The sequence below is a fragment of the Anser brachyrhynchus genome (assembly GCF_964034855.1).
Source record: "Anser brachyrhynchus genome assembly, chromosome: 2".
Classification (NCBI taxonomy): domain Eukaryota; kingdom Metazoa; phylum Chordata; class Aves; order Anseriformes; family Anatidae; genus Anser; species Anser brachyrhynchus.
This window is the reverse complement of record NC_137695.1, coordinates 150,108,198-150,133,253: the sequence shown is the minus strand read 5'-3', so window position 1 is coordinate 150,133,253 and position 25,056 is coordinate 150,108,198. Positions and strand designations below refer to the sequence as shown.

Genomic DNA, 25,056 nt, shown 5'->3' with positions numbered 1-25,056 from the left:
AAGGTCTCCTCCCTGCAGAACTGCCTGGAGAAGAGGACAACGTGAAGGTGACAGGGTGTCTTTCTCCTCCCTGAGCATCAGAGCTGCCCACCGCAGCGCATGTCACCTCTCAGGTGGCAGGTAAGAACCATGCAGCTCCCTTTCCCTCACATTTACTGTGGCAGTAAACATCAAGAATCTCAAGAACAAGATGGAAAATATACTAGCTCTCTTCATTTTCTGCTAAAGCAAGGTTATATTTAACTGTTTCATGCTCTGCACTGTACCTAAAATCCTTGTGTTGAGAATGTTTTTCTCCTTCAAATCCTAGTTGATTCCCAAGTAACAAGATAACATGAGTACGTAACGTGTCCTTGTTCAGCTATTCCAGAATACAAATGTTAAATCCTGCATAAAAAATATGCAAAGATTAATGGTAACTCATCATGGAAGGCAAATCACTTTTGCATCTCCCCCTTCTGCCCCTTTGAGGTGGAAAAGGCTGGGACAAAGGAGAATACCATGACAGCTCCTCTGAGAAAACTTGGTTGCAGTTCTGATATTTCATCTGAGTTGGCAATAAAACCAAATCCCAGGAAAGAGCTAAAAATTGGACCACACTGTATATGTCTCTGCACTGCTTTAAACAGGCCAGGGGTTATGCACAAAGTTGTGCCCAAACCTGGCAACACTAATAGTTGAAAAGAAGATATTAAACGGGTAGCTGTTAATGAAGCTGTTGATATACATAACCCCCCAAAAGCAGTTTTAAAGTCTGTCCCAGAATTTGCAGACACCCTATATTATGGATACGTATTGAAGGACCCATGCTTATGAAGGCACAGCTCATAAAGGAGAAGCTAGAGAATACACATACAACACTCTGAGCCCACTTTATGTACAGTAACACCGCCTTCTGCTTGGTATACGTGGCATTTTACATAATACTGACAGTGCTCTACTACATATCTCCACACACCGCTTTATTACATAGAGCCCAACAATGAGAAAATGTTTTTTGCACTAGTTGGAGTTCACGAGTCAGCTCAGCCCCTCACAGAGATGTTAAGATCAGAGGTCCCGACCCTACAAGAATGTATCTGTAATGTTTAAGCTTGTGAATACTCAATTCCATGTTTAGAGTTTACAGCCTAATTAAAGGCTAGACATGAGTAGGGAAAACTCATAAAAGGAGGGAGAGAGGATGAGGGTAATGGCAAGATCACATTACTACATAAAACAGAGATATTGGGCAGCCTTACTGGTTCCAGGTCACTACATCACATGGAAGCAAATTTATGTATGTGAATATAAACAGACTTCACCGATCTTCAGTCACACATTATTACTCAAGAATTTCCGGTAGCCTTCCCAGTAAAAGAGCATTTTGGAGAGGAAAATGAAGTACCAAAGTGACTTTAGGGTGCATCAACAGATTACTGAGGCAGAAGAGGCCACACTGATGCATGTCTAAAGCAGCAGAATTCTTGCTTTGAGAAATTTACCTCTGAATTTTCGTCTCACTTCTATCTGCAGGCCTGAGGTGGTATTTAGCTTACCACTTCAAAAAAGGGGATGCTGAACGAGATTGCTTATTTGAACACAAGATCGTTATTTTGAATACAAGAACATTATATCACATCCGAGACTGTGAAAGTTAACCAACGATTTTCCATTCAACCTTTAGAATTTCATTAAATGCTGAAAAAGGAACAAACACGATGGATTTACATTATCAAAACCATTGTGAATCCTACTAAACCTAAGCTGACTCGGCTGATAAATAGTCTGCATGCTGATCACATCAGTTCATCCAATATCTTCTATCTTGTCAGCCACAGTCTGACCCCTGTGCCCAACCAAAACAAAAGTCCAAGTTGCTACTAAGACAGATCTGGATTTCAGGCAGTAGTAACATAATGATGTCCTTGTATTCCTTGTATCTTTTTTTTTTTTTTTTAAGAATACATATTTATTTGGGGGATTTTTAATTTGGGGATTATTTAATTTGGGGATTTTTCAACAGGCCTGCCAGTTAGAACTCAGTCACTTAGCTTGAACTAAATATATTACTAGGGCATACACCCCCTCCTCAGGCAATTACAGGGTGGAAAGTAAATCCAAAGTCAGTTATCAAGATTTTATCTTCTCAGTTACAAACACCTGGAAATTACGAATTACAACATAATGGTGGGGCAGTAATAATTTTATGGTTATGTAGGGAGCGAAAATTACACTTTTTTGTGGTCTGCAACTTGCTATGTTCATTTTTAGAGTGGTGCCAAGAGCTCTATTAAACTCAGAGATCAGTGCTAATACTCAAATCCAAAATGTTAAAAACCATAAAGATGGGAAACAAACGTACTAAGCCCTCAAGCTCTAGTCCTAGCGAGTCTTGAGATATCGGATCTAAAATTCACCTTGTCAAGCATGTCCTCACACTTCATAAATCTCTATGGGGAAGTAATCCAAAGTCCAGTGAAGTCAGCAGGAAAATTCTTTCCGCTAGTTTCAGCGGGTTTTGGATTGGCCTCCAAAAAAACAAAACTCAGGAGAGCTACAGGAGAGAATCCAGAATACCAGTTTCCAATGGTATAAATCATTAATCCGTGACTCCTGAAGTTCCTGAGATACCAGTTTATGTTGAAATCAAAATGTGGGCTAGGAGGGAATAGGTACAGGGGTCAAGGGATAGCAAGCAGAATAATATGATTTCAAACATAATCGTGATTGGGGAAGAACAGCACAAATAGTGTTAGAGCCCATGAACTTTCTTTCCCAGCAACAGTAATCGGAGTGATTTTTAATAGCTGCTATTTGTGCAGGGCAATAAAAGTACACTACTTTGTTTTGTTGCATAAATACTAAAGCTGTTAACTCTCCAACTTTTCTTGCAATTCAGGCACAAGTAACTTAAAATTTTAACACTTGATAAATCCACACAAAATAAGAAAAACAGATCTTGATATGTTGCAGCATTAGATGGTGCGTGCATAGAAGCTGTAAACCTGAGAACACACAGAGTAAGCATTTTCCAACAATATAGTTCTACGATTAAAGCAAAGGTCTTCTTAGAGTTGCAACACATCCGAAGTTGTGAAACAGGAGCAATTTGTTTAAGTGACAAATGAAAACAGCTTACCTAATCCTTTTAGAAGATCCTATCAATTAAAGAAAAAACCCTGTCTTCAGATGAAAAAGCCCACCTTACAAAAAGAGATGTGAAGCAAGATTTCCACGGTACTTGTATCCAAGCAAGACAGGAACTGAGAGAGTCTAAATAAAACTACCTAGGTAACTACACTGGCTTTTTGCTCCACAAATATCAGTTTAAATATGTTTTGAAATAGACCTCAGTTTGAGCCATAAACTGAGCAGTTTGAGTACAAACTGAGTTTGGCAGTTCCGTATTTTAGAATATTTAGTACACGTTATCATTTAGAATATTTAGTCCACATTATCATTTAATGTTCAAAGAATCATAAAAAAAAACCAACTTACATTGTTTTCTCATCTCTTTAAGTTGATCCTTAAAATACATGTATTTTTCATTCTTTTCCAAATCTGAGTCACTGTTCTTGCTCTCCAGTGCAGTGAATTTTTCTTTCACTAAGTATTTTAAATCTGGTATATTTTCTGGTTTCTCTTGTTTTAGCTGTAAGGAACAAAAAAGAGAATGCTGTTATTCATTATGAAACATATTGCAATACAAAGCAATAGATGTCCAGCAAAAATTCTTGAGCATAATCCTACTTTTTTTTGACTCCAGTTAGGTGTTCTCCTCTGAAACCATAAACTCCTGGTAATTATTTATTTCAAGAGAAGTAACTATAAAATGTAGAGATTAACTTCCATTGTCATTTAATCCATGTAATTGCTGTATATATGTTATATCTTACACTAACAATAAGGAAAACTGAATGTCTGTGGTCAAATTTACTTCCATGAGTGGTAAAGGTCAACAACAACCATCATAACTGAATGTGAATGGAACCAAAGCATATGACTCTGTTCCAAAGAGTAAAGATGACTGAAAAATAGAAATAACATTTTAAAGTGTGTTTAAAACAAAAACAAAAAAAAACCCTTCCCCTCACCATTTTTCAATCAGCTTTTCAGAATCTTATAATCTATATGCGTGATTGGTGTAATAACACCAGTATACGCCGTGCAGATAGCTAACATACAAGGAAAACACCTCAATTTATTTGTGTCGTGTAAACAACAAGCATTGTGCCATACAGGCAGGCAAGAACACCGTTTCCCTAAAAGCCCCTGCTTGCAGTATTGCCTCTGGAATGATGTGAAGAATAAACGACTGGAAATAATATGGAGGTCACCACACAGGCAATACGAAGCTATTCCAAGGATGCAAAAAGGACTTTGGGAACCCCCCCAAAAAAACTATAATTAGAATGTTCCCTTCCATTTCTCAAGCCAACATTAAATTTTAGGGCACTGTGCCTTTGACGGGACTTCCTAAGAGCTAGCTGCTACCAGCGGTGGGCTAGGGACGGTGCCATGCACTGATGACCTGCATCAGTACAAACCCTGACAGAAGGCAGCATCTGTCAAATCCTTAATCCCAAACGGTTTCTGAACCAGACAAAGATTATTTCTACTCTAGCCCATCAGGAATAGGGAGAAACAAGAGAGAAGGAGGTAAGCGCCATTTCTGCTGAGCTGCTCCTCCCCAGCTGCACACGTTAAATTCTGCCCCTCAGCAGACGGACAGCAAAGAGCCTCCTGAGGAAAAAATGGTCCACTTCAGGAAATCAGTTATGGGTTCTTGGATTCACAGAGAAGTTGGAAATCCTATAGAATATATTTTATTTCAGAAGCCACAGAACCAGTAAATGTTTGTATAACAACTGTTCCATAGAACTATCGCTTCTTCCAAGAGCAAAGCCAGTTTGGCACATTTACTTTAGGCAGGTGCAAGTTATGGCAAGAAGAAAAATAAGAAAAAAAACCATGCACAGCCAGGTGATAGCACGCAGTTTTCAAAGGCACCTGGAGATGAAAGATCACCTGCTACAACATCCAGCTGTGAACGGGACAGACATTGTACCAGGGGAGCACACTAAGCTCTGCTAAAGACCGACAGCAGGTTGCTCAGACCGCTGCATAACACCAGGCAGTCGCTTACAGTCCTCATCCTCGGGAATTTGGCAAAGGGAGCAAAGAAAAACAGACATCCTGTGCCTGGGGCAGTGGGAGCAATCATATGCACTCAAAAGATTTATCTGTCTCAGCATCGCCGTAAACTGCTGTGAAAGAGACCCCATCACAATGAAAACCAACACTGTTCTGTACTGGGAGAAATTTGGCCTCTCCGTTTGACCTGGAGAGATTTGGCTGTGTATGCAAGCACAGGAAAGTAGTTACTACACCAAAATATATTTTAAATCCAACACATTATAAAATCATGATTTGATTTGGACAATACATAGTGCAGACGTACTCCTTTCTGGGACAACTCCGTCGGGCTGTTTTTTACAGACATTCCCTCCTTAACATTATGTCTAAACTCAGGACCACACTCACAAGCACAGCCCAACTAATACCCAGTCCCTAAGACGTGCCCTCATCAAGACTGAGCACTACGGCCAGATAACATACCCAAGATCCAGTTGTGCAGCCTAAAAAAACCCCGAGTGCTTCAAGTTGCTGATATTCACACGAAGAGTGAAAGAAATGACTTGGACATTCACTACAGACATCCGTTTGCCACAAAGATAATGTCAATAATCTTTGCCTCTCCACAGGGACTAATGTTACACATCGATATAGTTCCATCAGGCTCTTTTTATCCATTTCTTGACTCACAAAAGATGTGAACGCAGAAATTCACCGATTTAGTGTCTCCAGTAATCCCATCTGAGTGGCAGGTGCAGAGAAGGGCACAGCCACTGTTAGCTCCAACACCTCTCCCTCGGCTCCAACTTCCAGAATTAAAGGACTTTACACGTGAGCAGAACAAGAGCAGGAAGCAGAACTTACACCGTTATGTTAGAAAAAGGACAGATGTTTGAGAAGCCGCATTATATCCATACAAATAAGCTTTGGCCCAGCCACCGTGGACCTACAAGAAGCTGCGTGTAGACATCCACACTAACCCCAAGAGCCCCCCTTAGCTCTTTACCTACACTCACTTGTTGCCAGATACCTAACCAAGTACAAGCTATACGTTATTTTCTAATGACAACATGAACAATTCCACCAGTTATCAAGGAAAAAAAAGTCTTTCACACCAGCTATTTTCCCAACAGCAATGCATGAAGCTGTGAGGATATTGCAGCAACGTAGCATACATGACGCAGGCTCAGACAACCACTTAACGTAGAAAATCTGTAGTGCCAGATGAGAGAGATGGTCAAAGAATGCTCCTTCCTGTAGTTTAACTTATTTCACGTGTTTACAAGATTAAATTCAGTTTCTGTTCACCTCCAGATGATTGCTTTCATTAAAATGATTAACAGGGACACCATCCCTGACCACACTCAATACTGTATTGTCACATACGCTATTACTAAAATGCCAGGTAGACCTTCTGGAAGGTCAACATGTCATAGGTGAATAATACGGCATGTCCACCCACTATAATAACAAGTAAATACATCTGCTGTGCATAAGCAATTTCTCTTTGGTGCTGCACATCCTATTCCTTGAATAGGGTTAAGAATGGTCTAACTCAACAACACATATGACAAGAAAAGAAAGAAAACTTGACATCCGTCCTAGTTCCCTCACAGTCGGACAGCATTGCAACATCTTAAGTACTGCATCAGCACAACACACTTGCAGGTACATCACAGTTTTCTTTAGTACTCACCACCCACTCCTACTCTACAGATTCATGATGGATGTAGTGATGAGATCAGCAATACAACATGAAGGAGGACAATATAAACATAGGACAGAGCTAAGGGACGGGGCAAAATTATCGATATTCAAGGTAACAAGTTGGGGTCATACTTCTTTTTGATCTCAGGAGGCAGTCAGATAAATGCTCACCACCAAACCTGAAGCCACCAGCATGTTCAATTTGTCGGTAAAAATTACTTCACATGGGAACCATGAAAGACACGTTAAGCAAACGACTGTTCATTTAGTAGCACTGTCAGCCAAAACCAGCATGCTAAGCAACACCTTGCAGTCATTAGTCAATCCATTGAGAGTAACATTGATTTTGAAATGGGGCGGAGGCATACACACCCTACAAAGCATCCTGGAAATGACATATAACTATGAACTGGGAGTGTTCGGGACATATGGTGAAAAGAAGTATCAGTCACAACAGCTTGTTTACAGCAATAGAAAAAGCAAAAGCATCTGCTGTGACAGTCCCATAGCAGCAAAGAACCACATGGGTATTTACATGGAAGCTCAGCAATAAGGAGAACAGCCATATTATATGTTATGATTATTAATGATACACCGTACGTGATCTACTAGCAGCGCTGATAGGAAAACAAATTTAGAAACACACACCAAAAAGTAATGTTTAGAGAAACGCAGCTGTGGTTTACCTATCAAAAGATACATTTGTTCATGGCACGCTCACAGCTGATATATGGAAAGAGGTTTCTGTGTTTGATGGGCAATGCTTATGAAGTAAGCCAGTTCACGTCAGGTCTTTGACTTCTATCAGTACATATCCATAAGAATAAGCCTCGCTTTTTCAGGTTCTTTCACTGGTACGATGTATATGGCACATGCATAAACAGACTGTGCCCCCCAAAATTAAGCTTTTTGCAAAGCTAACTTGCATAAGCCTAAGAAAGCTGCAAGCTCTGGTATTCTAAGTGCCAGTCGGGGGAACTTTTATTTCATTGATTAGCATAATGAAAAAGAAATAAGCTATTCTCTTCCGGATCAATCCCAGAACCAGTTAGGTTGGACCAGCTTGCAGTACTAAACTATATACAGCAAGCATCAGTGTCTAACAAGGCACTACTGAGCATAACTCTGCATGCAGCAGAGTGTTTAGTAATTTGTCCTTCCCAGTATTACAACTCAAAGCACTTGGCAAACATTAAATAATTTAGCCTCAAACATCCATTGTGCTATATGTACAATCAACTGCATTTTACAGAGAGTGAGACAGTGGCATGAAGAGATGAATAGCTTGGCCTAAGCTTGCACAAGGAGACTGCGGCAAAACCAAGAATAAATAAATCCCAGTCCACTACTTTGAGAACAAACCCATCCTTTACCTTCTTTAGTTGAGGGAAAGTTCAAATTAATACGTGCATTTGGTTCACTCTTGTCAAAGAACCCTAAAACAGCTTGTGCCTGCTTGGAAAACTTTGTGATAAAAGGATGGCATTCTTTGTACCACAAAAATGCTTCACTGGACTTTGTGTTGCATTCGTTCAGCATGTGACACTCCAAAGTTAATTTCTAGCTTTTTCCTTCTTCTCTCTCTAGCACAGAAGTCCTTTAGCTGCATGTTTTAAATCCTGACACAGTTCCTATGTACCCTCTCTCAGGGTCATTGTTTATGTTCCTTGGTTTCGAGGAATTTGCCATTGCCATCCTTTTTGTTTTGCTGAAATTTCTTACCACACCTGAACCATGCTGACATTTCCTGGCCAGTGACACAATCTGCAAAAGAACTGTTCTTTCCAAAGAATTCAGAATTATCTCCTTAATCTTTCAAGCCACACGTTATTTGTTCCCTACAATTTAATGCCTTAAAAATATGGACTTGTAAAGTTTAATTTATGGATATTATTGACACTTGGTATTTGTGAGGCAAAGAAATAATCCTGGTTGCTAATGACCTTTTTAATGACCAAGTCAGCTGACACAGCATAATTTCTTCATTTTCCAGATTCTTTGTTGTTTCATTTATGAAAGGGAGAGTGATTACTCACTCAGTGCTGAGAAGCTCAGAGGTATGTAGCTACCTAGATATTTATATCCTTTTGGGACAACCCAAAAAAGGATATGCTGACAGCCTCTGGCTAGCTCTAAGCTCAAAACTCGTAGTAATTTAGACTGTATTTACACTACAGCCATGTGTCTGTGGATATGCTTATGCAATATTGATAGCAGTTGTGCCTTTTGAAGAAAAACTTGGTGTCTCATGGTTCCTGTTGGGACAGAATGGCTTACCTCTGTGAATTTGATATTGTACTGGAACTTGGTCAACATTTTTTCAGGCAACTTTAGGCACTTCAGGACTTTGCATGACCAGCCAAGGACACCCTACAAAGACCCAGTTTTCAGAACTCAGGTATCTCACGCTTTCTGAATTGGCATCGCTTGTCTGACCCAGACACAGAGGTACCTAAACCTACTTATTTCAGAAAACAAATGCCAAGAACTGGCTAGCTGTAGCAGTAAATATGGACATTGTCAGAATAGCCTTGCTGAACTCCTCCATCAGATAAAAATAACTCTTCTTCCTTTATTTAGATCTGCTATGCAGCAGAATCAACCAAAATGCATGGCACATATCTTTCTTGTTTAATGATTCCTATGTCCTATTATTTCATCCTTACCTCAGTAAATAATTTATTATTACAAATATGCAGCCTTTCAACACACACATTTATTTTACCTCAGGGTAAGTCAAAGTTTGCTGTGATTATTTATTACATCCAATTTTTTTTTCACTGAGAGGGAAAATAACATGGGAGCTAAGTAAATTTGTGGGTTGAGTCACCCATACTCTTTGTGAATCATGTGAGAACCAACTCTAAGTGAGTCACCGCTGTAACTGAATCAGGCTGCAAAATTTCAGCTTAACCTAAACAGTCATTTATTATTCTTCAATGGCTGGATTCAAACCCTTAGCAAATATCAGATCATTTGTTGATGCGCAAATAAAACACAGCTCTTGGAAACATCTGCAAGAAGGGCAGTCAGAAAGGATATCATCTTTCAGCAGCAGGGTCGGCACTAGTTTGAACACGGCTCTGCTGCAGCCAGGGTTGCCTCGGGGCCCACATCTGATCCAGGAGATCCAACACCTCTACGCACCGTGGCTGCAGGGCTGGGACTCCGGTTGAGCAACACCTTCGCAGACAATTGTGAAACGCCAAGAGAGGCATATTTATGAGGGCTGACCCATACTTATGACACATAGGGCCTATTAAACCGTGCCAGCACAACAGAAAATGACTGTCAGCACGTTTCGAAGATCCCAAAAGTCTGCCAGAGTTAACAGTCTGAAGGTGAGGTAGGGTTGCCGAGCTTGGAGAGCAGCTCGTCAATATGGCGGCTGCAGCTGAGGTATAACCCCCGTAATGATATGGTTAGGCCCATCCACGGTTTATTTTCCCTACTACAAACGCAGCTGGAGATGTTTAACCTTTATAAAGAAAGCAGGCACAGAGGCCGTACGCTGCTCCCGTGCTCACTGGGATATTTCCAAGCGAACTCCTCACAACTCACCGCACGTTGGAGTCATCTTGCTAAGGCTAAGAAGGGACTTTGGCCCCCTCTGTTTGCTTTCTTTCTCCTGTTTGGAAAGGAACCATATATACAGAGTGGGATTAACTAAGTGAGCACCAGGTGAAGAAACAAAATTGCCAGGGCGCAAATGCGAAGTTTACAGCCCGATCAGGATTTCTTGGGGTTCTCAGCCATTACAAGTTTCACCTCAGGTAAAATGTGGTACTCCTCACATGTTTTAACAGAAAAAAATGCTCTATTTTCCCCTGTTACCCACTATGGTAGACAAGATTGTGAACGTCCTTGTGTTTCTCTCCAAGACCCCTTGAGCCTTACTTTGCAAAGTACAAAGGGGTAAAAAAAAAGTAATGAAAGGGGATCACATTTAAATACCAGTATTGAAACTACTTGCTACCAATAGTGTAAAACTAGCTCATAAAGACAGCAATAAGCGCAATCATTACAGGTGAGGTTTTCCCAAAATACCAAAGTGAAGAAAGTTAATGGATATTTAGCACCTTAATCCCTTGAGCATTCCTAAAAGCTCAACTGCCTGTGGTTTGCCTCAAGGGTTGGACTGAATTTCCTTAACGATTTTAATCAAATAGAAGTCTGTCCTCATCTCGTTTCTCTTTAGCTTTTCAATATACAATGTATAAATATACAAAACAAATCACAGTATTTAGGAAATACTTATGGAAACATCTAAGAATTATGGTTCAAGACAGTGTAGCTACTAACCTTTTCTTCTCTATGTAAAGTTCTGCCACAAACATAGTTTACACTCATGGTCCAGGAGAGGTACACCACATCTTGTCCTAAGCAATTTTGCCTGAGCACAGATTAAGGCCTTTAATGGCAAAAATAACTACTTTCATCAAAATGTTGCTTAGTTTTCACAGAATGTTAGAAAGTGGGAGGCAGATGGTGCATCACTTTTAGCAAGGTTGATTCAGCAAATGCATCAGGCTGTTGAACCAGTTTACCAGGTTGCTGATTAATTCATATATTTAGAAAACACATTAACATGGATATTAGTATTGTGTGTATGTGTGTGAGTGCGTTTAATGTCCCACTCAAACTGATGGGAACTTAGACATTGATTTCAGTGGGAGAAGAAAAAGGCCCTAAGGTAATTTCAGATTAACAACCTGTTTAGTCTTGTATGGTTCTGCCTGGTTGACTGAGATCACTAGAACCCATGTTTTCCATAGTGTGGAAAGGACTAAATCCTAAAACAAGCACAATTCAGTATTATCTTCATCAACTCCTACAAAATCCTGTTGATTTATACCAGCTGTGAAGCTGAGCCCTGTTTAAATACAAAGTGTGACTTATTCTCTTTGGAGAACTGCATACATCACGTATTGTTAAAATCAGCTGATTTTCCAGAGGGATGTTTTCCACATTCCTCAGGTATACCTTTAGTGAAAGTCAAGCAGATATTTTCAATTTCTACTCTTTTTTTTTTTCTATCTTTTTTGTTCATCTGATGAAATTCTTGTCCCCTGAAAGTTCTTTAGCACTGACAGCATTTCTTCTTCATACTCTCTGAAACAGCAATGTGAGTCATATTGTCATTTTTTATTAAGACTAAATGTAACCTTTAAACTTGTGGGAAACAGCAATAAGATTTCTAAGTACAGACTCATGCTTTACTTGAATTGACATTAGTTGAAAAACATATATCCTGTCTAACACTTGCAGCCTAGCCTCGCTGAATTAATCTATCTATATTAATACATGGATCGAGATGGCAATCAATCCATCAGAGCCAGCTCCACCTTTAGCACAGATGACTGATTTCAGTGATGGTGCAGAGCTGCACTAACAAGAAAAAAAGAAAAGAAAAAAAAAAACAACATTGAGTGCAACTGCAGCTGCCCCAAGACTTCATTATGAGTAGATAGCACCTAACTTACTTAGACCTGCAGTGGGTGCAAAAGTGGGCGCACCCCACCTAAACCGCAGCCTCAGTCTGTGCCCTAGAGCAAAACTGCCTTTTACTTTGCAGGTTACTGTGACTGCCTTAGCGACAAATCTCTCCCTTGAGCCTTTCCACATATCACATTCTTCAATCACTAATAATGTTTTCCTATCTGGCTTCCTATTGGGACAGTCCTCAATATAATGATTAGCCACTAAATCCCAGGTCCTACTTCCATTCTTATCCTTCTTGTTTTACCAGTTCTGGCCGACAGCTTGCATCTCTCGTACTGTCTCAGCAAACACTGTGGGCTTTCCTAGTACATGCACAAGTGATCCTCTTCTATGAAGTTGCATAGGACACTGGAATGCTAACGTACCCTTTTTGCTATGCAGGTGTCCCCAGTTTTTATAAGTTCCCTGCAGGCAGCGTATCATAAGACAAAATTGTATTTTCAGCTGCAGTTCTTTTCCTCCTCTCTGCTTACAGATCCCATCACTGTTGCTAACACAGTTCAGCAAAGCCTCAGAAACCGAACTGCGTCAGAAAATTGGGATTAAAGGGCCTTTGTATGCTAAATTAAGCTGCTTATATGTTCCTCTGTAGTCACCAACTTTTGCAAAGACAACACGTGCTGTGTAACCGCCTGGATTAATCTCGTCTACTTTACCACCCTACATATCCCTCTATGGATTTTCCAAAATCCTTGGAATCTATCCCCACCTTTCCCGTTATCTGTCAGAGTACCAAGAGGCTGCTTCTTGCCAACTGATGGTGCTAGTCGCTGGCACTCCACCTCTTCGATTTTCAAAGAAGTGCCTTCGCACTTTCTCTCTCCTGATTCTTCTGCTGTGGGAAAGCTCCTCATAAACATGTGGGAATATATATTTAAATCCTTCTTCAAAATCTTTGTTTAAAAACATCCTCCTTTACTATGACGCCCGCAACCCCCTCCACGACTTTCCACCTGCTGCTGTGCAACGACAGCTGTGTGTCCTGTGTGCTTGGTCTCAACTCCCTGTTTCTGGAACATCCCCTTTTATCCAGAACCTCACAAAACTGCAGCCTCAGAAATGTGATGAAGCCTGAACAGCTATTTTATTACAGGCCATTATGTTGACTTGCACATCGTAGCTCAAAACCAGCTTGCTTATATACTTTCTGCATTAAAGCAAACCTCAAAATTTATGAATACTGTATTAAGCTGTAATTAAACAAAGTACTAGTGATAGTAATAACTAACTGTAAGGTGGACAGCAGATGTAACCTGATAGCTGTCTGCAGAATAGAAAGCATGTAAGAAGGGTTTTTAAAATTTTATAGACATTTCTTTTGCAATTCTCCTGCAATTTATATGCGATGCTTTTTTTTTTTTTTTAATGTAAAGGTAAATTATCAAACAAGGCTTAAAACTATGAATAAAAATGAAATCATATTCCAAGTCTACAGCAGCATAGATTCCTCCGTTGCACATAAGCCCTTGATTTTTACACGTTGTTAGATGTAATTAAAATCCAACTTTCATTTAAAACAGTTTTTAAATAGTTCATAGTCAAAATAACAATTTCAGTGAATGAGACAGGTGTGTCACAGCAGTATTAACTTACGTAGATCTGCAAAATGTGACAGCCTGGTGAGAAGAAACAGGAAAAAAATGAGAGCCCTCTACTGCAGCTACAAGGCTGAAGAAGAGATGGCTCTACCTGTGTCTGCATGCCAATAGGAAAAAAAGAAGTATGAGACAGAATAATTCCTAAATGAAGGTGCTCCTCAGATATACTGCTGAAATGTTTTTTTTGTAAAAACAAAATAGATTAAAAAGCTTAGCCTCAAATTTAAATACACTTTTCTTTACATTGCCTCGACTGACAAGAAAAGGTTACACAGTAGAAATCATGTCTGACTCAATAAGTATTTATTCACTCAGGACGTCAAACTGGTATCAGTTTAGCCATAATACTGCAAAAAATGAGTACTTTCCTGACCATCAACAACATTCCCGTTATGCTGGCTGACAATCCCAGACATTTGATGTTGTCCGTGACTAGAAGCTCTGCCACTTAGCGTAAGATTTAAAAGCATGAAAAGAAGTCATTTTCTTCCAAATAATCACTCTATGCATGCAAGTATTTCCTTTCTGTTATTTTCAAACTCAATAGACATATCTTTTCTTGTTTCAGCTTCTGCAACGCTATCAAATTTGTCTCCCCAAACTCTCCCAGGCTGCTAGCATAAACCCTATGCCAGCCAACTCTCCTGATCACACTTCTCCTGTCATTCCAACTTCTCCCCTGAATTTACAGTCCTGGCTCTTGTATTTAATACTGGTTTTGAACTTATCTTTCCTGTCTTATTACTTTGCTTTCCCTTTTTTGTGCTCCTTCTGACCATCTCATCACAATTCATCACCATTTCTCAGTACTGCACTTTCCCTTTTACATCTATCAAACTCCCTTTTCCTTCGTTTCTCTGACTCATTCACTGTATATCACATGCCGAACTGATTCCTCTCTTATTACGAGCCTTAATTATGGGATGCCTCCATTCTTCCCTTTTTATATTACATTCTCATCAAACACCAGCTCCTGAGTCACTGGCAAAGAAGCTGGGGAGCAGCCGGAGTGAGTGAGTGCCTCCCCGCCACGCAGGGCTCACCAGTCTCACGGACGGGTTATGCTGACCCTGGGGCATATCGCACGTAGTGTGTGCTCTCCCAGGTGCACGCGTTGGCTTCTAGGAGTATTTCGTCCTGAGCGTGCCGCTGTTGCACGCTTCCCTCAGCAGTCAGCGGCCTCCTTAAGTCATCGCCCTACAAAATGAAAATACACCATCCAAGGTGAAGCAGTATAACTTACCGTAAGTAACTAACCTTTATAATTGCATCTCACTTTTCAACAGGGATTTGAAAACATTAAAAATTTGATTTGAAAACAGATATTCACAATCTGATAAGATTTCAGCCACAAGTTAGCAAACCACTAGCTATTTTGGGTAGTTCCTGTAGAATAGCTTGACGTTTCAAACTGTTACCAATCTGCATCATGATTGTGCCCCTTTGTTCCTGTCTTCTGCCATGCAATAAACAGTCTCATGATAATACTACTTGTTTCATGAGTTTCTCTTCTCCACCAACCTCACTGGCACATTCTGTTGTCCAAGGAACCTTAGTTTTGAAGCAGACATAGTTCTACAAAATACGCAGTTGGTATCTGCCGTTGTTCTTGAAGTTCATGCCAGACTCCTGTGATGAGGAATGAGGAATCTCATCCTGTTATATAAGATACTACATGCAAAAGAACCCAAGAACAGGACACACAACTCCCTGAGGAAGCTATGGATCACAATCAGTAAATAGATGGATCATTAACTGGTCAATCATTTCACTGTTAGCTTGACAGACAGAATAAGACATGCCTACTGCAAGGTGTCAGTAACACAGCTGAAAAGAAAAAGAACACCCAACTCACCAGCAGAGGAAGAAGAAAAAAAAAAAAAAAAAACTTTTGCAGAGTCACTAACTCAAAACGGAATAATTAAAACTCCCACTTCAGAAGCTACTGCTTTGAAGTGGAACTGCAGATCTCTATTTGCATATTAGGAACGCTTGTGTCGATTTCCATGCTCAATCTGGGTATGAGATTGCAGATGGGGATGACAAGGCTCTGAATTAGGACAAATCAAATGGATGCAGACTCATGAAATCCTGTAGAGATAATTATGAGTCTCTCAAGATGATGTAATTAGTACGTTAGCATGGTTTCCTCCTTTAGCAGCAAATGCATTTCAACAGTGTGTAAAGCCTTTATGTCTAATATACCAGCCCTGGTAAAAGTCCTTTTTGCCCTTCTGTTCGGTCTGCCAGCATCTTTATAAGCCCCTACTTTGTGGCAGACAACTAGATTCACAAAAAGACTAAGCTGTAGCAAGGATGCACATTGTAGAACTTCAGCTTTAGACATCCCGATAACCAATGCAATCCCCTCCCCTAAATCAGACAGTCAAACTTTTTATAAAATGGATGAAGAAAGACAAGTGCCAAAAAGCAGGAACCACAAAAGCCATCTATCTAGTCAAAAAGTTGTCTGAGTGACTCAATAGGACAGGCAGTCCCATTCCTCTAATGGGGATGGGTGCCTCCACCGCAAACCCTTTCCTTGAGTCAGATGCTTAAGCCAGCCAAATCCTTCCCAACAAACAACGATGAGAAAGACCCACGCACTATCAGATTTAATATCTCTGTGGTTGAAACAGTCATCAGCAAGGTGAGTGACCCGTTCTCAAATCTCTGCTCATCCCGTATGAGTTGTCCTAGCCCATAGGCTATTGGGTATTCAGGGGTAAGACATCTCGATCTCTCCTGTTTGAAGTCGTTCCACTTTGTATAACTAATTAAAAGATAATTGGAGCAAGTACTTGAACCTGACTCTCCCACATCCCAAGTTATTGCCTAACTATTTAGCGGAGGATTCACTCTCTCATTTTGTTTCTGAAAGGTTCTTGAATCATGTAGGCACTTCTGAAAATCTTTTTCTCTGTATTTTACATACAAAGATTCACAGAGCACAGTCACATTCATATGAGAATTACCACTACAAATACCTCCAGTTCTTCTCATATACAGTCCCAGCTCACTCGATGGCAAAAGGTAGGTGCTTTTTGTCTGGTTGTTGTCAGGAGTTGTGAGGGAGGGATGCTTTTTTTTTTTTTTCAAATATTTTGTCACAACGTAATCCATTTTTGCAAGTACAAAACCAACTTTTCCTTGGTTGGTTTTCCTTGGTTCTTGTTTTTGATTTCTCCTTTGGAGAAGACAACAAGAAGCCTCCAGCAGTATTCACAGACAGCAGAATAAAGGCCTACTGGTCTTCTACAATGACTGATGATCACTCTTTGGATTCTAAAAATATGGTATGGATTTCAGAAGGACATGATATGATGAACAGATCTCCGCTCTGAAGAGCTCACAAAGTAAATGATGGATCTGGCAGACGAGCAAAGATGCAATATAAACCACACGTCAGGAAAAACACAGATTACAAATCCAGGATAATGAAGTGCAAGTGAAAGCTTGTAAGGTATTTCAAAATAATGCCAGCCTGGTATAACAGGCATTTGTTCGAGGACTAAAAGAGCATTACGAGCTGATATAAGAAAGATAACAGACTAGGGAAGAAATAGTTCAAGAAGCAGTCCACATGACAAAGTAATTCAAGGAAGGAATTTACATGCAGTAAATGCAAACAGTTATCCCAGTACAAAACTTGCAGATCCTCTTCTTTTATTTCAGCTTACATATCCTATATGTGAGTTCAACAAAATAAAAACAAAAAATAAAAAACACACCAAACAAAACAAAAAAAATAATAATTAAAAAGAAAAAGAAAGAAAAGAAAAAACACTCATCCCAGAGCAAGAAGGCAGGGAACACTGATTTAACTATATTTTGTTTCCTGACACTGGCAAAACCTTGCCCACGAACAAGCCCCCATTTAACTAGGGTGCAGGCTGAGAAGACACAAGGGAAAATTTTAGAAGTGTTGGGTGAACAGTGGCGTAGGAAAACTTCAGAGTCCAACAAGAGTATTGTGAAATGCTACATGTGACAACATTACAAATCACGCAGGGGAAGATCTGATTCAAAAAAACAGAATTTTGGCTGGCAAAAACACGTTGGCTCACTTATGGTTTCCAGAAATGTTTTTGCTATACAGCATGCTGAAAGTCTTCAGCTTACAGGAGTTCTTGGCCATGGCAGGCGCTTGTGGTGACATAATGCAGGCAAAAACCAACCCCCAGAACAAAAGGTTAAAGTCTTTTACAATATTTAATTTCTGTAGAGATTTAAACATTTAAATATGTCATTACAAAACAAAATGACTCAGTATAGATGTAATTCAGATGTACCAAAATGCATTAGTCATTCAATAAAACCGGCACCGAGGATTTACTAAAAATACTTTACAGAAGGAAAACAACAACATATATTTACTTTATTGAACGGTTGTTGTGGAAAGCAGATAAAAACAAATCCTGCGTAAATCACCTTAATTTGCCTACCCCTAACTAGGGCTGCTAGTCCCACTGGTAAAGCAGCAGAACTAGCTCAGCTCCAGTTTCCAACCCTTGTGCCGAACGGCAGCGCAAGAGGAAGCGACGCGTGGCGGTGCCGGTGATCCCACGGCAAGCAAACAGGGCAGGGAACGAAGTAACTGGCAGGATACGAGGCTCGCTGCCAGGTACAGGTCCCAGGAGGGGCAGAGTTAACCTGCATCAGCTTCTTCCTCCTCTAGCACCCCAGGGAGCACCAGCAGCAAGGAGCCGGGCCATCAGGACACGAAGACAGAAGCAGAGCGGTTTATAAGGCTGTTGGATTGCGGGGAGCACAAAGAAATCTCCCCATACGGTGAAAAGACAACGCAAGCCAGCAGCACGGCCCCTTCTGGTGCTTCAGGTCCCTCCGTGGAAGCGCTGAGGGGACACGGTGCCACCCGGGGCCTGCTCAGGCACCCGGTGCTCCTCCCTAGGGCAGGGAGCCACGGCCTGGGCCGGGGAGGTGTGCTCCGATTGATCGAGTCACTGCTGTGCGTGGTGAGGAGGTGCCAGGAGAGGCAGGCAGGCTCTGCCACATCAGGGGTGACCTCTGGAGACCTGCAGGAGCTTTGAAGAAGTTTCTCCGAGGCCCCAGCAGGGCAAGATGGAAGACATGAGCGAAGGAAGAAGATACGGACTTGCAGAGGGTGGAAGCTGGAAGCCTGTGACTTCAGGTAACAGGAATAAAGCTCTCTTTCCTCCTGTTTCAGGAAAAGTAGTGGGTGTTTTGGGAGAAAATACTAAGCGGGTATCTCAAGTCCTTGGATTAGTACCAGCACTAAGGGAAATACCCGTGTTAGTGGCTGGTGATGCTCCTCCACGTGAGACAGAGGCATCTATCCCTGTTATCCAGGTAGGTCTGATGTGTGTCCAGGGCCTGGGTCACCGCCAGTGCAGACAGACTGCCATCACTCAGCCGGCCTTCCCAACTCCATGCCAGAAGGGAAAGTTACACATTTCTGTTTGGAAAGGAGGGCATGCAGAGGATTGCCACAAGTGTCTGGATACCAATGCACAGAGCTTGGGCAACCAACAAGAGCTGGAAGTCTGTTCGCAGTCAGAGAGTTACGACTGTGATCAGGATCACAAAGATTAATGGGATACCATTCGTGACTGGAAAAGTGTCACAGGAGAACAAGCAGTGAGGAAAAAGGGCAATTGCACCTGCTTACAAAGTGTTTCACTGTCCTTGCAGAGTTCCAGGATGAAACAGACTGATCCACCAGGGCTCTTCTGGTCCAAACCAAAGGCAATATTGGTCTCGTGGCACTGGGGGCCTGTTACAGGCCATCCGACCAAGGGGAAGAGGTGGATAACCCAAAACAACTCACTTATCGGCCATGGTCCTCACTGGGGATTTCAACCATCTGGGCCCCATGGCACTGTGCAAGCAATCCAGGATGTTTCTAGGCTGCATTGGTGATAACTCTTTAACGCAGATGCTAGAGAGACCAAGCAAGGGTAATACTCTACTTGCCCTCTGCACACAAACAAGTGGCAAATGTGGTCACAGATAGCAGCTTGGGATCAGTTACCACAAGCTGACTGCATTCAGGATCCAGAAAAAGGAAGGTAAGCAGGAGATTTAGGATTTGGGATTTTATGCAAGTGGACCCTGGGTTATTCAAGGAATTCTTCAGCAGAAACTCCTGGGAAACTGACACAAAAGGTGCCTATGATAGGTGGTGATTTTTTTTACAGAAAATTTATTGATAGGTCAGGAATAAATAATCCTGTTGTACAAGAAAGCTAGAAATTTCGGTAGAAGGATTACTTGAAAAAGCAAGGAGCTCCTCAAGAACTGAAATGCGAAAGGACAGCATAAAGGAAACAAGAACAGGCAGCGAAAAAGGAACACAAAAGCAGTGCTCTGACACTTAGGGACAAAATCGGGAAACCCAAAGCCCATTTAGTGTTAACACAAGCGAGAGCAGCAAGGATTTCTGTAAGCTCAGAGGAAATGTGGGGATGTTATTGAACAATGGAGACAACCTAGTGGCTGTTGAGATGGAAAAGGCTGAAGTACTCAGTACATTTTTGCCTAAATCTTCACGGGTAATGATTACTCCTAGATTTCCAGCTGTATCAGGATTGTCTGGCAAGGAACAGGTCACAGAAGACAAGTTAGGAACAAGTTAAAAAGCAGCTGGATGTGTTCAAACCCACCATGCCAGACAAGATTTACCTGAAAGTGCTGGAAGAGCTGGCTGACATGACTCCAAGACACCTGTACCTACAAAAAAGCATGACCAAGAGAGCAGGTCCATGACAACTGGCAAAAGGCCAGTGCTACGCCTGTCTTTAAAAAGGGCACGAGAAAGGACACAGGTAACTATAAGGTTGGCCTCACCTCAGCCCCTGGAAAGATTACGTACCACATCCTGCTGGAACTCGCTTCCAAACGTGCAGGGAACAAAAAGGCAATCAGCAATAACCAAGGTGGACATACAAAGGGCAGCTCACGCTTGATCAACCCGATTGCCTTATGGGATGATATGACCTGCTGTGCAGACAGGGGCAGGGCGGTGGATGTAATCAAATGCTCTGGTCGGTAGATTGAAAATTACCGGGACAGCCGGGCTGCGAGGGTAACACAGATGGTAAACACTAGTTTGACATCTAATTGGTAGCCTGCACCTAGCGGAATATTTTAATGGGGAACAGTAGGGCTGAAAATGTTCAGTACGAACAAATGTCCTCATGAACAACTTGGCTGCTGAAACAATGCACTCTCAGCAGTCTTGTTGTCCGTAGGACAGCAGGAGCAGTATTGGGAGCAGCGTGGCCAGCAGGAGCAGGGAAGTTACTATCCCCCCCCTACAAAGCATGGATTAGGAGGCAGCTGGAATACTGCACCCCATTTCGAGCTCCTCAGTTCAAGAGGGCCATGGCAAAACTGGAGTTTGGGAAGAGGTAAAAATTATTTGAAAAAGAGTTACAAAATGGCGGACCCAAGCTTTCCTCCACGAATGAAAAAAGTGTAAAATTACATTTTTTTCTGACAGCGCTATCCAGCTTAGTGTTTTCTTTTTTAAAAAAGAGAACATGCTTGATGGTCTCTTATTTACTGTCTCCTGTAATAAGCAACCCATACCAGAACTTTGATGGTCATATATATAACCCCAGTTGGACCTTTCTAGATTATACCACTGCTGGACGGGGTATAAAAGGCATTTTTTATGTTTACTGATCCAAGAATCTCAAGAACTGTTCTTTAAACTTTCAGATTCTCATCTACTAAAATAAGTAGAAAACCTACACTGCAGGGACCTTAACCGTCCAGGAAAACACTTCATCAACTTTGGCGTGCTTGAGATCAGATCAGGCGCTTCAGTCGGAATTTCATCAAATCTATAAGAAAGGGACCCATTAGACACCCAGAGCTGTAGCTCACTTCCTCTCATCAATGTTACATGCTTGATTTGTTATTTAGAACAAGTTATTAAGTTTTTCTTGGGCATTAAGGGAGAAAACTGGCTACATGACAAGGATCTAGCTGAAGACTTCTCCCTTCTTTGGTCCAACTGGGTGTAGCTCTGCTAACTTCAAGGAGGATTTTATCTCCTGGTACCTAATTATTAAATGGTTTGTGTGGTTTTATATGATACGGATTTGAAGTGAGCTTTGAGATTAAGAATTTTTCAATTATGTAACAATGCCCAAAGCAGGAGATGTTCATTTACTGATTTTTTTAAATCAAGTATAAGAGCAAGAACACAGAGATAAATTACTAGATACCTTGAAGACTTTCCATATATTAAAATTATGGAGGTGAAAGGTAGTTTTTAGACAGGACTATGTTCCAAAATAGGTTTGAAACAGAGTGCAAATGTTATGCCTCCAAAGCTAAGTAGGCAATCAACATAGATTTCAGGATGCAGTAGTGCTTGCTGAGTCTATATTTTCTGTGTAGTTTTATTTCTGATGCATAAAGATGCAAGCACTGCATCAGACCAGGGATCAGTCTAGCATATTTTCACCTTTGACAGTGGCAGAAGCAAAATTCTGGAGTAGGAGTATAACAAAAGTGCCAAACAAAAAGATATTCCCCTGTTCCCCACCATATACTTTCCGTACTTCTATCAGCCTACAGTTTAGGGATTTCCCAAGAGAGTGACTATGTTTGTATCTTTATGTCCGATAGTCATCAGTGAGTTTTTCTTCCATGAATTTGTCTAGGAGTTTTTTGAACCAATTATTGCTTTTGGTCTCCATAACATCCCATGGCAATTAATTCCACGATTTAATCATTCACTACATAAAAACTTACTTCCTTTTGCTGGCTTAAAATTTGCTGCCGGATAATTTCACTAAAGGTCTCTTTGGTTTTATGTGACACATTGTGAATAAGCATTTCTGTTCCATCCATGACTGTACTTACGGCTATTTTAGTCACCTCTTATCTGAATGAATTGACAGTTTCTCCCTGAACAGAAGTAAAGCCACACCTATGATCCTCTATAGGTGCTTTTTGCTTTAGCTGGATTTTCTCCTTACCATAAAAAAACAAAACAAAACAAAAACAAAAACATTCTTCTATTAACAATTTAACAGACTTATAAGCAATGAAAAGAACTCATCTAAGGAGAAATGAGTTTGGGGGATTCTGAAATGGGTCATTTTGAGCTGTAAGACACATTATAACTATAGCTTTCTATGCTGTACATACAAACCTGGTTGATGGCATTTGTCTGGATACACATTTTTAAGCCTGACCGAAGAAGGAGGCCATATATATGTATATGTAAACTTAACTGGTAGATTAGGGAGGAAGACTAGCTGTCCTGAGGTCAGAGATACCATGCACTGGTGTGGATGGGGGAAAAGCCAATGTTTCTGTAAGTCTTCTCCAAGTGAATGCCATCAAACTAACAACAGCCACCCCTGGTTTTGGTCGAAAGAGCATGAGAAAGGGATTCTAGATCTTAGGGCTGTAAGAGAGGAAGCAGGGAGAGAGAAGTGCAGCTGCCCAGCAAACTGACAATAATCAACGTGCCAATCACAGGACATCCAACAGGGGTAAGTCTTGGGTCATAGCTTGGGTCATAACCACCCCGCGCAGCGGCACAGGCTGGCAGAGAAGGACCTGGGGGTGCTGGCCAACACTTGGTTGAACATAAGCCAGCAGTGTGCCCAGGTGGCCCAGAAGGCCAACGGCATCCTGACCTGCATCAGAAGTAGTGTGGCTAGCAGGAGCAGGGAAGGGATTGTCCCCTTGTATGCAGCATTGCTGAGGCTGCAGCTTGAATATTGTGTTCAGCTTTGGGCCCCTCACTACAAGAAGGATATTGAGTTGCTGGAACACGTTCAGAGAAGTGTAACAAAGCTGGCGAAGGGACCAGAAAGTAAGACTTATAAGGAGCAGCTGAGGGAATTGGGGTAGTTTAATCTGGAGAAGAGGAGGCTGAGGGGAGACCTCATCGCTCCACCTGAAATGAGGCTGCAGCCAGGAAGGTGTTGGTCTCCTTTCTCAGGTGACACACGATATGATATGAGGAAACGGTCTCAAGTTGCACCAGGGTGGTTTACAGTAGGTATCAGGAAGAATTTCTTCATGGAGAGGGTGATTAAGCATTGGAAGGGGCTGCCCAGGGACATGGTGGAGTCTCCGTCCCTGGAGGTATTTAAGAGACCTGTGGACGTGGCACTAAGGGACGTGGTTTAGCGACAGGACTTGGACTTGATGATCTTGAAGGTCTTTTACAGCCTAGATGATTCCGTGAATCCTGAGAAAAGAGGTGCTGAAGAGGGCTGTGACTGCAGCAGTTAGTGGAGTTTAGCAGCCTGGAGTGGGGGAAGGCAGGGTTGTTTGATGTTAAGGGGGTACGGTGGGGATTTTCGTAGCTAAACCCATAAACACCCCGTTTCACTACAAGATTTTACTGAACTGGACCGTACTGCCTCTGGCACAGCCCAGCCTTTACCTGTATCCCTTGATCACCTCCAAGTAAGCACAAAAATATCTGTGGAGAAACATTTCATCCGCAGCCCACACTTCATTACATCAATTACCACACACCACAAAACCACACCCTGCGAGACTGCCCTGCAGAAGCTGCCATCTTTCCAGAAACCCTTGTCAACTCGCCTTTGCATCCAACCCCTTACTTTACTCTCCTTTCCCCACACAACAGACCGCTGGGGAAAAAATAGCTCAGTAACAGCTTTGAACAAAGGATGAGCATCTAGTGGAACAGACGCCGAGAAATGTTCATACGGAAGCACTGGCAATGCAGCACGGCACAAACATTTCCAAAAAAAAAAAAAAAAAGCAGAGTTAAAAGTAGCAACATCACAGAGTTTTTAATTTCTCTGCTTTTGTGGAATTTATCAGGTGCATGTGTGTGAGCCCATTAATGTGAACAACACACTTTACAAGGAAGATTTGAGCGTATTGATGCACACACTTAAGTCTTTTAAAATATGTTTCAGTATTAACACTCAAGTCTGGGGATAAATGAAATACTTCAGCTGGTTAAATCAGCTTAGTCAGGTCGTGCACTTAGCTCGGTTAAATAAGCTGAGAGCCCAGAAATTAGTTCAGTTTGCCAACCTTTATTATCGAGCACAGTGTTTGTAACTCACAGCAGGTTATCAACAGCGGGACTGCATTTGGGAGATACCATGACAGCTGGTATTGATTTCTGGCAGGA

General features: G+C 41.5%; 1 protein-coding gene across 2 annotated transcripts in view; it reads right to left on the bottom strand.

The window, feature by feature from the left end:
* The window catches only part of NSMCE2 (NSE2 (MMS21) homolog, SMC5-SMC6 complex SUMO ligase), a 129,930-nt gene that overhangs the window by 66,055 nt on the left and 38,819 nt on the right, over positions 1-25,056 (bottom strand). For both annotated transcript variants that reach the window (XM_080582059.1, XM_080582058.1), the window contains one exon: positions 3,481-3,634. In XM_080582059.1, the coding sequence (XP_080438185.1) occupies positions 3,481-3,634 (154 nt within the window). The remainder of the gene's footprint in view (positions 1-3,480; positions 3,635-25,056) is intronic.